Raw genomic sequence first — 12,684 nt, 5'->3', positions numbered from 1 at the left:
TTGACTGTGGATGTGAGTGATGTCCAGTCGCCATTACAGCCTGCACCAGCACATATGCATGCATACACACGACACTCATCTTGGGACTTCCCTCCACTCCCTTCGCTTCCACTGCTTCACTGGATGCCATGGGTATGGGCGAACATATCTCTTCTCCTTTCGATTCTCTTCCTCATTCTTATTCATGTTCCTGTAATTCCTGTCACCCTCTCCGGCCCGACCGCTTCTTGGCGAAGAGACCTCTCCGTATACCCCATTGACATCAGTAAGGACACACCACACCCTGCAACAAAGTGTGGTGTCCATACCGCCCCTCGTCCGTTGTAAGTGCAGACAAACATGTTGGCGGGTTAGTCCCATTCTTTGTTGATTCCCCCAAAGGGCCTCTCCCTGTGCGCCGCATACACTATACCACACTACCACTGGCACGGGCTACAGTGCAAAATGCTCTTGCATGGATGTCACTGGTCTGAGCCCTGCACCGCAATACTTGCATCATCGATTTGCGGAGAAAAAGAGCGTGGGACGGGTGACATCTTCAGTCACCCCCTTTTTCAGGGACAGGGCACGCCACGACCATAAATGACATGGGAACAATTAGCACCCCGGGCTTCTTCTCGTTCTACCTCCTCTCTTCTTTCGCCTTTCGTTTTCCGTCTTTCGTCTTTCTTTCTCATCCACTCACCAACCTCCTTGTCTTCTTTCCCTCACTCCTTCTCTTCTTCCCCGCTTGAAAGCACCTTTCTTCTACTTTACCCCGCTTTCGAAAAAAAGACGCAACTTGGACGCCTTTAATGATATAAGATCTAAGCGGCCTTTTTTTCTCTTCTTTATATCCGCACTCTTCTGTCTTCTTCATTACAAAGGAAGCAAGCCCGCAAAGGACCGACTCTTCAAGGAACCACCTCTGGAATATCATACAACGAGGAAACAATCGACCAATATAGTCGAAACCCGGTTTATTACAACATTATCACGACCTGCTCAGCACCTCGCCCCACTGACTTTGTACACAAGGACAAGCAACCATGCTGTCGAACGCGAGGGAGCTCAGACCCATGTCGACCCTGATCTCCGTCTCGTCAATTGCCGACCTGACCCTGGCTGGAGATACAGAGGACGTAACAGGTAAGAACTCGGTCGATTTCGTTTTTAGCGGCGTGAAGGCAGTCAATCATGGGTACCGGAGCTCTGCGTTCCTGGGGGCTACATGGATTTGAGGACAATCCCATTGCTTCCGGACTCAACATCAGAATGGGACGCCAAAGATTCAGCAATGGATATCGATAATGATCGAAGCAAGGATGAGATCGAACAAATCAGTCAAAGGTTGTTGCAAGGGAACGAAATACTGTCATAGTTCCCTTCCCCCTTTGTCGCTGTTCATCCCTATATTATTGCACTTCATCGTGTTGCTGGTGCTTTCTAAAATCGGGCATGTGGCCAGATGACCTTTTGTCTACAACAAAACAGTACAAAAACACCCCTATTGCAGAAAAATAAGGAGATGCTTTGGTCACGGACGGGTGGTAGTGGTGGTGGAGCTACAGACAGCAGGGGCGAATAGCAGAGATGTTACGAACTGGCCGGAACGTCATTTACTGACATGGAACTGCGCCGCGCATTGCTTTGTTCGCTTGTCCCTAGGTATGAAGGGTCGCATCCGACTGACACGAGAAGATGGTGTACGAGGAGGCCGTTGGATGGACCAGTCTCGCAAACAAGTGCAAGCATACGACTATCTGTGCCATATCGGTGAAGCAAAAGAGTAAGACCAAACGGACCGAAAACGACATGGATGCGTTCGATTTCGGGCACCATTTTTACTCACAAAGCATTCCTTCTATGTGACCATAGATGGATTGAGGCCTGTATCAATGAAGAAATCGACGCAATCACAACGCTGGAGGAGAGTCTTCGCAACGGTGTTGTCCTTGCCAAGCTCGCACGCTTCTTTGATCCCCCATCTGTAAAAAAGATCTTTGAGGTATGTTTTCATGGGTCATTTCGAGCACAAGCATGGCATTTTTGAGCTAGTTCCTGAGTCTGATTTCTTACCGCGCATTATGTCATAGCACCCTGTACTACAATACAAACACTCTGACAACATCAACTGTATATTCAAGGCCATGCGAAATATTAAGCTACCAGAGGCAAGTAGTCTATTTTTTCACATTTGCATTGCATGGAAATGTCGCAACCGGCCAGCCAACTAACTAGCCCACAAATGGTCCACAAATGGTCCACATAGATCTTCATCTTCGAGCTGACAGATCTGTACGACAAAAAGAACATCCCAAAGGTCATCTACTGCATCCATGCCCTCAGTCACATGCTCGCCAACAAGGGCATGGCTCCCAACATCAAGAACTTGGTCGGAGAACTTCAGTTCACGGACGCAGAAATCCACGCCACACGCCAGGGACTGGACGCAGCTGGAATCTCCTTGCCCAGTTTCGGAAACGTTGGATCAGCACTCGCCAAGGAGCTGAATGGACCCGAGATGGCCATTGCAGAGGTCATTCCTGAAGAGGAAGAGGAGGAGGAGGAGGAGGAGCCAGAAACGCTACTCTCAAATCAGGAGCTGCGTGATTTATTCTGGGCCAACAATACGGACTCAATCGTTCGCTGTCAACAGCTGTTCAGGGGTGCGCTGGAGCGCAAGCGGTTCTTGGAGCGACGCAATCTTCACTACCAGATGGAAGAGTTCCTGATCAAGGTGCAGGCACAGAGCCGTGGAGAACTGGTGCGGCGGCGTTTTTGGCATCGAGTACAACAACTTCGGGCGTTTGAACCGCAGGTCGTCACCGTAAGTTCATCCTTTTCATTTCTGTATGCATGATGACATTATCTGTCTACCTGTCTACCGAGTATCTTACCCCCTTTTTTTTTATTTTCATTCATTCGTAGATTCAAGCGCACCTTCGTGGATTCCTTCAGCGCAAAAAGTATCAAGACCGACAGAATTATTACAAAGCCAATGTCAATACTATCGTCAAGATGCAGAGTCTCTTCCGAGCTAAGGCTGCGGGAGAGGCTTACAGAAGTCTGAGTATGTAATATTTTCTTTCGAAATGTTTGGTCTCCGCTATATGGAATACTTATTATTTTTTTTTTAAATGAATTTTGTAGCCACGGGAGCGAGTCCACCAATCACAACGCTCAAGACATTCTTGCACCTCTTGAATGACAGCGACTTTGATTTCGAGGAAGAACTGGAGCTCGAGAACCTGCGTCAGCTGGTAGTCCGGAGGATTCGTGAGAACACGCAGTCGGACGCGCAATTGAACGAGCTGGATATCAAGATTGCGCTTCTGGTGCAGAACCACATCACACTGGACGAGGTCATTAAGACGACCTCCTCCTTGACCAAGAAGAAGGCACAGCGCCGGTTGTCGATGCCGGCCTCTGCGACCAATAACCCGTACACGCTCAAGTCGCTGGATCGTGAGAGTCGTGATCGCCTGGTGCTGTACCAGCAGCTGTTCTATTTGCTGCAGACTCAGCCCGCGTACTTTAGCAAGCTGTTCTTTATGATGTCCAAGACCGGCTTGTTCACGGATCGCATCAAGAAGCAGATCGAGGGCGTCGTCTTGACCTTGTTTGGATATGCTCAGAACTCGCGTGAAGAATACCTCTTGCTCAAGCTGTTCAAGGTAGAGAACATGACAGAGCTACTGGCATGACTTTCCTTGGTTCATTTACCTCAAACAAGTGCCTAACGCAATACCTATTTTTTTTTTGTTTTTTTTTTTTTTTTTTTTTCGTTTTCCATCTCTATCTCCATTTTCATCTTTAGCAATCCATTTTCGAGGAAGTTGGCGAGATCTTGAATGTGAACGACTTTATGCGCGGTAACTTTATGTTTGTCAAGATGGTCATGATCTACGTCCGTGGTGCCAAGGAACGCAGATACCTCCGCGACCTCTTGGGGCCCCTCGTTCGACAAGTTCTGGAGGATGACTTTTTGGATCTCGAGAGTGACCCTCTTATGGTAAGGCATCGTCGTCCTCATGATATTAATGATCCACACTTACTTCTCGGGAAAAAAAAAAAATCATTCACTCACTCACTCACTCTATATGGTCTATGCTATTCGCTCAATAGATCTACAAAGCCAGCATCAACAACGAAGAATTGAGGACAGGACGTCCCTCGGAGCGCCCTCTCCACATCGATCATACGGAAGCCCTGAACGACCCAGAGACCCGCACGACATTCATCCGTCATTTGCAGGAGCTCCGTCTCAGGACTGAAATGTTCTTGGATGCCATTTTGGAGAGCTTGCCCAGGATGCCTTATGGTATTCGATACATTGCCAAGGAGGTCGGAGATGCGCTCCGCTCAAAGTTCCCACATGAGCCCGAGGAGAACATCACCAAAGCTGTCGGCAACCTGATCTACTACCGATACCTCAACCCTGCTATTGTGTAAGTAATTCGATGCTGATTATTTTTTATTACCAAAGAAGTTTGCTAAGGAAAGTGGACTAATTTTTACGTTTTCTTCTTAATTTAGTGCACCCGAGGGATTCGATGTTATTGAAGGAGTGGTCAACCCGATGCAGCGAAAGAACTTGGCTGAGATCTCCAAAATGCTGAATCAGATCTCTGTCGGCAAGCTGTTCTCGGACGACAATGTGTATCTCAAGCCCCTGAACGAGTACGTCGGTTATGCTGGCGCCCGTTTCGCCAAGTACTTCAAGAGCGTTGTCGAGGTCGTGGAGCCTGAGAAGCAGTTCGAGGTCAACGAGTATGTGGACCAGGTGAACACGATCCGTCCAACGGTCTATATCTCGCCCTACGAGATCTTCAACATGCACGCGATGCTGGCCAGTAGGATCGACGTCCTGGCACCGGAGATGGACGATCCCTTGAGGGTCATCCTTTCAGAGCTCGGAAACCCACCATCGGGATATGAGGAGCACTCACAGGGTCATGGAGAAGTGTGCCTGACACTCCAGAACCGGTTCACGGCGAACTTGGATGATCCAGACATGGATTTGAAGCACCTGTTTGTGGAGACGAAGCGATATATCCTGGCGATTATTCGTATCCAGTCCGGAAAGAACTTGATGGAGATCCTGGAGAGAAGGGTGACGATCCATGAGGAGCAAGCATGGGAGGAGCTGAAGGCGACAGAGTTGAACAGACAACAACACCATCAACGCCGGATCAACAACGCGTCAGGATCATCGATCGACGACCGTTTGAGGAACACGACGAACAACATGATGGCAGACATGAACGCGATGCGGTTCATTGAGCTGAAGCAGCACGCGATCGACGGAATCCTGCAGCTCGAGTCGACGGGCAAGGTGACGCGCAAGAACGGGTATCAGGATATGATCAGCGCGATCGCAGTCGATATCCGGACGAAGCACCGTCGACGGATCCAGCGTGCGGCGGAGCTGAACCGGGTCAAGCAAACGCTGTCGAATTTGAACGAGAAGAAGCTTTACCTCGAGAACCAGATCAAATCCTACCACGATTACGTCGAGTCGTGCATGACGAACATCACGACGAAGAAGGGCAAGAAGCAGCGATACGTGATGCCGTTCACGAAGCAGTACTTCCATATCCGGAACCTGCAGCGACATGGCAGGTTGCCCCAGTTTGGTTCGTTCAAGTACACGGCTCAGAAGCTGTTCGAGAAGGGTGTGCTCTTGAACCTCGAGGGCGTATCACCAAAGCAGTATTCACAGATCTCGCTCACGATCTCCTGTGATGAGCCGGGTCTGTTCCAGATCGAGGCCGAGGCATCCATCATGATGGTCCGCATGCCGGTGACGAGTATGGAATTGCGACTCGAGGATCTGTTGCAGTGCCAGTTCAATAATATCCAGATCATGAGTCTCTTTGATAATATGGCCAAGGTCAACGTCAATCTGTTGCTCTTCCTCGTCAACAAGAAGTAAGTATCTGTCGTTGGAGATCTCTTTTTTTTTTTGGACACGATCAAGATTCTAACAAAAACTGTTCCTTCCTTTACTGTGCATAGATTCTATGTCTAAATAGAAAAAGTGTTCGACCAGCCCGGTCGATATACCGATAAATCCAAAAAAAAAAAAAAAAAAAAAAAAAAAAAAAAAAAAGCGCGAACCTTCAAAACGCACTTGTAAGAAAGAATACCACACTAAGACCTAGTTACCCACACAAAAACAAATAATAAACTCAAAAATAATATCAAGCAAAAACTTTTTCTTTATTGAAAACGTGAAAGAAAAATGCTACAAGAGTGTGTGAGTGCGTGTATGTGTGTGTTGGCGCGGGGTGGTAAGAAGCAAAGCTATGTCGTAGGAGGGAGATGAGGGCGGGCAGATTGTTGAAAGATGTCAAATGTCGCGGGTTGAACGCAGAGGTATGCGAAATGGTATGGTATGTTGATGTTGTATATCTTTTGCCTGCAAGTTCAGGTTTAGAATCCTCAGTTGAATCCGTTGACCTCCATGGGCAAGTCGTGCACGACGGGCGAGAGCGCCTTCCAGTTGTCAAAGAGACTCTGACTGGTCTTCATCTGTCCGTGCACAAAGGTCTGGTACATGCTTGCGATCTGGGCATGGCTCTTGTGGTAGTACGTGATTTCCATCCACAGTGTGTGCTGCAGCAAAATCGCCCGCTGGTTCTGGACCCTGAGCTCTTCGTGGTCCTGCGTGTCCATCATGTTCCAAAACAAAAATAATAAAGGTCCGTGTTAGCAAGCAGTTCAAAAACAAGCAAGAGCATATCTTCTTTACAGCTGAGCACCATCTTATTGATCCTTACAGAGTTGATGTTATTCGTGATCTTCTCGATCTGCGCATCATATACTCCCGCCGAGGATGAGTCCCCGCCTGCTGCTCCATTGCCTGACGCCCCTGCAGCCGACGCTGCCGAGTTCCTCAACGTCTTCAGTTTCGCCTCATTCGACGCGATTCGCTTCTTCAACATCTCGGCCGCATTGCCCTCCCGTGACCGATCTCGCCTCTGTAACAGTTCCTGCGTCGACACCAACAGATCCCGATGTCTCTTCAGATTCTCGACCATCGCCCGATGTGTCGTCCGCGCCTGATCTTCCAGTAAGTGTGAGGTCTGATTGATATGGGAGCTGATCTTGCCGTAACCTTGAGCCAACTGTGCGCAGTTGTAGCAGTCTTCGATATGGCACTTTCTCTCGCAATCTGCCAGTGCACTGCAAAATACATAGATAGCAAAAGGAGCAGGAGTTAGTAAATGTATATAACCCTTTTCAATTTTCCCTCCCCTTTTCCTTTTCATACTCATACAAGCAAAAAGAGCGAGTAGAAAAACGACACTTACTTCAGTGCAAGACTGAATCGGGTATAATCGGCCGCACTAGCCTCCGTTCGCTTCTGGATCCTGTCCAGGACATGCACCATACTACGATAGTACTCGATCGACGCTGGCAGTCGCCGCTTAATGCTCTCCAGTTCCAGATCGAGTGTCCCCGGAATCTGCTTCGCAAACGCATCCGAAATCGGAAGTCGTGTCGTGAACTCGTCCTCTGTCGAAATCACCACATTTTTCCTCCACAGCGCCAGCTCCTAGTCCGATCAAAAGATACGATACCCCACCGCCATCGCGTTAGCGCATCAAAAAAGAAAGAATATAACATGCACATGTTTATATCCATGGTACAAAGTCGTCAAGACAGTACAAAAAAAAGTGCTCGCTTACCACTGGCTCTGTTAAGAACGATACGACGAGTGGATCGTTCCTCAAGACTGGATGCCTGACCAATGCATTCATGAATCGAGTGAGTCCACGCAGTCTCCGCTCCAAGAATACCTCATCCGCCACTAAAACATTCGATACAACAACAACAAAAAGAGAGCGACAGGATATGAATGAGAAATATAGGACATAAGCGAGAAGCATACAAGCATACAATAAAAAGCAGTGAATGAGCAACACACCGCCTAGCCGTTTTGGTGGAAGGTTAGGAAGAATCCTGAACGGAAACCTCTTTGCAAGCACCTCCAGCATCCACCAAAAGTCGCTGTAACGCCTAATAACTGTTGTTTGTCGATTCTATCGCAAGTGCAAGTAAAAATTTAAAAAGTTAGCACAATCGTTTGAGACAGCCCTTCATTCCCGAAGAGATCTCCCGGAGCTCACCTTAGACTCGACAATATAATTCGTATGCTTGAACAAGAACACACCCTCCTTCTCCGGCGCAAAACTAATCCCAATCGTATCCACATTCAAGAACCACTGGTACATTTCCTTCCGTGTCGCCTCCGGGTCCACGCTCTGCGGCACTTCTGGGGACGAGATCGGTGGCGAAGCCAAGAATGATGGTGCTGGGGGATACCCTCCATTACCGATGCTGCTGAGCTTCGAAGCCGTCGTAGTTGAAATGGTCGAATACCTCCAGGGATCCGAGACACTGCTCCCTACATGGACCGGATGATGCACTCTCGGCAGCGAAGACGACGCTGAATAGATATCGGGTTCGTTGACGCTCTCAAAATCGATGAGCTCCAGACCAGGCAGATGAGGGATCGGAAGGTCTAGGATTCAGTTCAATACGCATTGACCATAAGAAATATAAAGGCGCACGGGATGAGAGTTTTTTTTAGCGTATTGCATATCTTGACGTTTTTCAGCACATGTAGATCCCGCTTCTCTTTTGCTCCCGTGTGTTGTTGTTATTATTGCTGTTGTTTTTCAATGGTCCTGTTTCTTTATGTATTTTTTTTTCCCGGCTCTTCTTACCTTCGCGATGAGCTGTCAAATTCTCGATGGTAAGATCCATGTTCTTCTGAGCCATGGCCACGAGCGCCAGGGTGACACTGCACTCTCCCTTCGTGATTCTCGATCGCGTGGGTGCCACCACGATATTCAGAATCTACACCAGCAAATGTATTTTTTTTTTTTACCACGCAGCAACAGGATTGTTAGAGTTGTATAATACCAATAGCAATAATAATGAATTAATAACCGATAGACCAACCCTCCATTGCGCACTTTATTATCATTACGGGAGACATTTTCCCAAAAGGAATTTTCCTTCCCTTCATGCTTTTCGCCCCGCTTCCCTTTACCCCTGCGTCTACTTATCACCGTTTTCCGTTGCATGAAATCATCATCATCCTCTTCCTCGTGCTTTGCACATCTTTTCCTTCGACTTCCACTTCCCATTTTCCTCTTCCCATTTTCGTCAAGTTTTTCCACAAAATGGAACTATTAAATCCACCACACAAAAAAAAAAAAAAAAAAAAGTACCTTATCGACGGTGGCCGGGGGTAGACCGCTAACACCCAGGATCTTGTTCAATGCCAGGACGGTGATTTTCCCGCCCACGGGTTGTGCCAGATCAAACGCCGTCGTGTAGATCTCTGGCAACGGCAACCCCGCTTCACGAAGAAAGGAAGAAAGGAAAGTAGGATTTGTTAAAACTCTATGAGCTTCACACGACTTACCATAGCGACAAACGCATGCATTGATCACGAAAGTAAGATAGAACAGAACAAAAACAAAAAAAAATTGGATATTGCATAAGCTTACAGAGAATGGTGCTCAGGTCCAGAGGATTGAGACCTCGGGGGGTGGTGGCGCCCCAAGGGTCGCTGACCTCGAAAGGCGGTGCGGAGAAGGAAGCCGTCATGGCCTCGCTCGCTGTCTGGACTCCGTTCATGTCTCCGACTTGAAAGAGGGAAGAGAAGCAGTGAAAGAAGTGGTGACTGTGGGCTAGGAACCGGGAGAGAGAGGGGGGGAGTTAGCGCAGTCGTGGAGTCGAGGATCAAACAAAGGTGCGGGTGGGAGGGAATAAAGAATGGGGAATGAGGAATGAAGGAGAAGAAAAAAAAAAGAGAGGAAAAGAGGAATGAAACCGATGGATTCGAACGAGTTTTCGTTTTGATGGCGCGTCTGCGTCCGTCCGTCCCCCTCTTTCCCTCTGCGCTCAGCTCTCTTTCCCCACTGGACTGTGCCCTGCTTTCATTGGCTGGCTACTTTCCTGCTCCACCCACCTGGAGCAAGTACCACATCTGCACCAAGTCCGCACCTGCACTGCACTTCACCGTAAGCCCCGTCATATACCTTCTTCCTTCCCATCCTGGACAACTATCTGCCTGAACGAGCATCTCCTTGGGCTTACTTTGCGAAGCCAACATCGCTTCAACAGCACCTGAACGAGGTCTCAGATAGGGCCTCCCTCCAATCTGTTACACTAACCGCACCTTGTCGTCGCTATTTCTTTTTCTTTTTCCCCCCTTTTTACGCGTCTCTTCCTCTTAGCAGCTTTTGTTTCTTAATGAATGTATGGGTGCTGTTTCTTTATTGCATTGGTCGATGCTTGTTATTTTTTTGTGTCTATCTACAGAAATGAAAAAAAAAAATGCTATTGTCCTTCTTCCGTTTTAGTGCTGATCAGGGAAGTGCTCCTCCAACCATCTCTCAGAGTCCAAGGCCGCCATGCATCCCGTTCCAGCACTGGTCACAGCCTGGCGGTATCTCTTGTCCTGGACATCTCCAGCTGCAAACACGCCGGGAAGGTTGGTCTCAGTCGTGCCGGGGATAGTCTTGATGTAACCATCCTCATCCAAGTTCAACTGGCCCTTGAACAGTGCGGTCGCGGGGACGTGACCGATCGCATAGAACAGACCGTTGACGTCCATCGTGCGGGTCTCCTTCGTCACAGTGTCCTGGAGAACGAGCGACTTGAGCAACTTGCCATCACCCTTGGTCTCAATCGGGACAGTGTTGTACAGGATCGTGACCTTGGGGTGGTTCGACAAACGGTGGGCCATCACCTTCGACGCACGCAGCTTGTCGCGACGAACAAGCACGTACACATGCGAAGCTATACAGACCGCAAAAAAAAAAGGGTAAAGCAGAACAAGGAAAAGTGAGTCAACAGGTTGAGCAATTGACCAGCGAGCGTAGCTTGTAATCGAACAAAAGTATGTGCTATGTCCGTACCATACTTGGTGAGGTAGACAGCTTCCTCAGCAGCAGAGTCACCACCACCGACGACAGCCAAGGGCTTGTTCCTGAAGATGGGAACAGCACCGTCGCAGACTGCGCAGGCAGAGATACCGGCCTGCCAGTAGATGTCCTCGCCGGGCAAGTGCATGCGCTTGGCAGAAGCACCGGTCGCAATAATCACAGAGTTGGCAGTGTCCGTGGGCTGCTCATTGTCCTCCTCGCCCTCGCGCCAGAGCTTGAAGGGCTGGGAGGTCAAGTCGACCTTGCCGATGGTCTCGGTGTGAATGACGGTACCGAAGCGGATGGACTGCTCACGGAACTTGTCCATCATCTCTCCACCCATGATACCCTCAGGGAAACCTGTATAGTTGAACGCGTACATCATATTAGCAATGCTGTAAGAGCAAAATGGATGATCAATCCATCCCAGTTCATTTCAAATCCCGCAGGTAAAAAAAATAAAAATAAAGACACATGTGCTACTGTAACTAATCCAGTAGCAAGTGATCATCCCATGGACGCCCACAAAATAGCCTTTTTTTCCAGTATCCATTCCATTCCAGACACCCTTGCTTTATCTGATCAATATCCGTCAAGTCCCGATCCCATCCGTTTTCTTTAAACGAAAAAAAAAAAAAAAAAAAAAAAAATGTCGTCATGATCCAATTGAACACAAAATCAAACAACCCCTGCAGAACCGTACCTGGATAGTTCTCGACATCGGTCGTCGTGGTGAGCTGGCCACCAGGGGCAAAGCCATTGGCCATCATACCCTCGAACATGACGGGGTTGAGGTTAGCACGGGCAAGGTAGACGGCGGCAGTGTGGCCGGCAGGGCCAGATCCGATGATAATGACCTTGCTGTGGTTGGGAGTGTTGGGAACTGGAGGCATGGTGGATAGGGTCCTTGGTTTATCTGAAGAGTGCGATGTAGAGGCAATTGATGTACTGGTTAGAATCGCTGACGCACACACGACGAGGTTTAGGGTCTTGTTCTTGGTTCTCTTTGTGCCCTTGTTGCTGCTTTCTTTATTGTTGTTGTTGCCACTATTGTTGCGATCGTTGTTGGAAGAGGAGAAGTCGCGATTGTACTGCTGGTTGGTGACCGCTGCGCTGTAGAGGAGCGATGGAGCAGTGGTGGAAAGAGCAGCGCGAGGGATGTGAGGCGAGTTGGCGATTCGTGCAGAGAGCGTGGCAAGCCCGGTGCTGCGCTGACGACAGAGCAGACGAGCAAAGGACATGGCTGAGTGTTGTTGGTTGTTGTTGATCAGAAGGGATCAGGAGCGTGATGGAAAGAAATAGAAAGCGAATCCTGATTTGAGCGATTTCTTATTTTCCCAACAGATCTGATGATTCGTTGTTTCCTGTTGAGCAAAGAAGAGAAGAAGAAAAAGAACAAAGCAAACCTGAACAGGAAGGAAAGTGTCTTTACGTTTTTAATGGCAACGGAGGGTGAAGAGTGGAGGATGAGGTGAATCAGGAAGTGAATGAGAGGGATGATAAAAAAAAAAAAAAAAGAAAGGGAAGGAAGAGGAGGCGACGTTTTATACGCTTTTTGTAGCGAGGACTTGAGATGGTGCGATCGAAAGCCCGCGAACGGGCGATTCTTCGATTTGTTGGCCGTTCGCTGCTCTTTGTCATCACGTGTAATGGACGGGGAGGAGTATCCATCCAGGAACAGGGGAACACGACCGCCACCAGAATGGAACCCGCCTTCTGATGCCGGCACCGGGGAGTGAAGCGCATCCTTCAA

The 12,684-nt window shown here is 48.6% G+C and overlaps 3 protein-coding genes across 3 annotated transcripts; 1 reads left to right on the top strand and 2 right to left on the bottom strand.

Moving 5' to 3' along the window:
• The first annotated feature begins 630 nt into the window (after positions 1–630).
• BC939DRAFT_435523 (uncharacterized protein) lies at positions 631–6,081 on the top strand. The gene is made up of 11 exons (XM_051553505.1): positions 631–1,128; positions 1,648–1,768; positions 1,858–1,987; positions 2,076–2,153; positions 2,252–2,809; positions 2,911–3,052; positions 3,133–3,656; positions 3,800–3,994; positions 4,108–4,430; positions 4,519–5,913; positions 6,001–6,081. Exons 1-11 carry the CDS (start codon positions 1,029–1,031, stop codon positions 6,011–6,013), a joined length of 3,579 nt encoding a protein of 1,192 aa, XP_051417587.1. The 5' UTR covers positions 631–1,028; the 3' UTR covers positions 6,014–6,081.
• A 133-nt stretch (positions 6,082–6,214) lies between these two features.
• BC939DRAFT_435520 (uncharacterized protein) lies at positions 6,215–9,814 on the bottom strand. Its single transcript, XM_051553504.1, has 9 exons — positions 9,510–9,814; positions 9,228–9,358; positions 8,718–8,850; positions 8,118–8,512; positions 7,916–8,030; positions 7,677–7,798; positions 7,299–7,543; positions 6,765–7,170; positions 6,215–6,648 (listed from the first exon to the last, which is right to left on the bottom strand). The coding sequence occupies exons 1-9, from the start codon at positions 9,637–9,639 to the stop codon at positions 6,427–6,429; spliced, it is 1,899 nt and encodes a 632-aa protein (XP_051417586.1). The 5' UTR covers positions 9,640–9,814; the 3' UTR covers positions 6,215–6,426.
• Positions 9,815–10,250: 436 nt separating this feature from the next.
• BC939DRAFT_435516 (uncharacterized protein) lies at positions 10,251–12,468 on the bottom strand. Its single transcript, XM_051553503.1, has 3 exons — positions 11,635–12,468; positions 10,926–11,291; positions 10,251–10,806 (listed from the first exon to the last, which is right to left on the bottom strand). Exons 1-3 carry the CDS (start codon positions 12,170–12,172, stop codon positions 10,364–10,366), a joined length of 1,347 nt encoding a protein of 448 aa, XP_051417585.1. The 5' UTR covers positions 12,173–12,468; the 3' UTR covers positions 10,251–10,363.
• Between the last annotated feature and the right edge of the window lie 216 nt (positions 12,469–12,684).

The sequence above is a fragment of the Gamsiella multidivaricata genome (genome assembly GCF_025024155.1).
Source record: "Gamsiella multidivaricata strain RSA 2152 chromosome Unknown BC939scaffold_2, whole genome shotgun sequence".
NCBI lineage: Eukaryota > Fungi > Mortierellomycota > Mortierellomycetes > Mortierellales > Mortierellaceae > Gamsiella > Gamsiella multidivaricata.
This window is presented reverse-complemented; position numbering and strand designations above follow the sequence as displayed.

Coding starts and splice junctions, on each gene's coding strand:
- BC939DRAFT_435523 (XM_051553505.1), top strand. CDS start 1,029: ATGCTGTCGAACGCGAGGGAGCTCAGACCCATGTCGACCCTGATCTCC. Junction 1,769..1,857: donor CATATCGGTGAAGCAAAAGA/GTAAGACCAAAC, acceptor ATGTGACCATAG/ATGGATTGAGGCCTGTATCA. Junction 3,657..3,799: donor TCTTGCTCAAGCTGTTCAAG/GTAGAGAACATG, acceptor TTTCATCTTTAG/CAATCCATTTTCGAGGAAGT.
- BC939DRAFT_435520 (XM_051553504.1), bottom strand. CDS start 9,639: ATGAACGGAGTCCAGACAGCGAGCGAGGCCATGACGGCTTCCTTCTCC. Junction 8,513..8,717: donor TTTGACAGCTCATCGCGAAG/GTAAGAAGAGCC, acceptor ACTGAATCCTAG/ACCTTCCGATCCCTCATCTG. Junction 6,649..6,764: donor TCACGAATAACATCAACTCT/GTAAGGATCAAT, acceptor ATGGACACGCAG/GACCACGAAGAGCTCAGGGT.
- BC939DRAFT_435516 (XM_051553503.1), bottom strand. CDS start 12,172: ATGTCCTTTGCTCGTCTGCTCTGTCGTCAGCGCAGCACCGGGCTTGCC. Junction 11,292..11,634: donor CGATGTCGAGAACTATCCAG/GTACGGTTCTGC, acceptor TCAACTATACAG/GTTTCCCTGAGGGTATCATG. Junction 10,807..10,925: donor TGTCTACCTCACCAAGTATG/GTACGGACATAG, acceptor CGGTCTGTATAG/CTTCGCATGTGTACGTGCTT.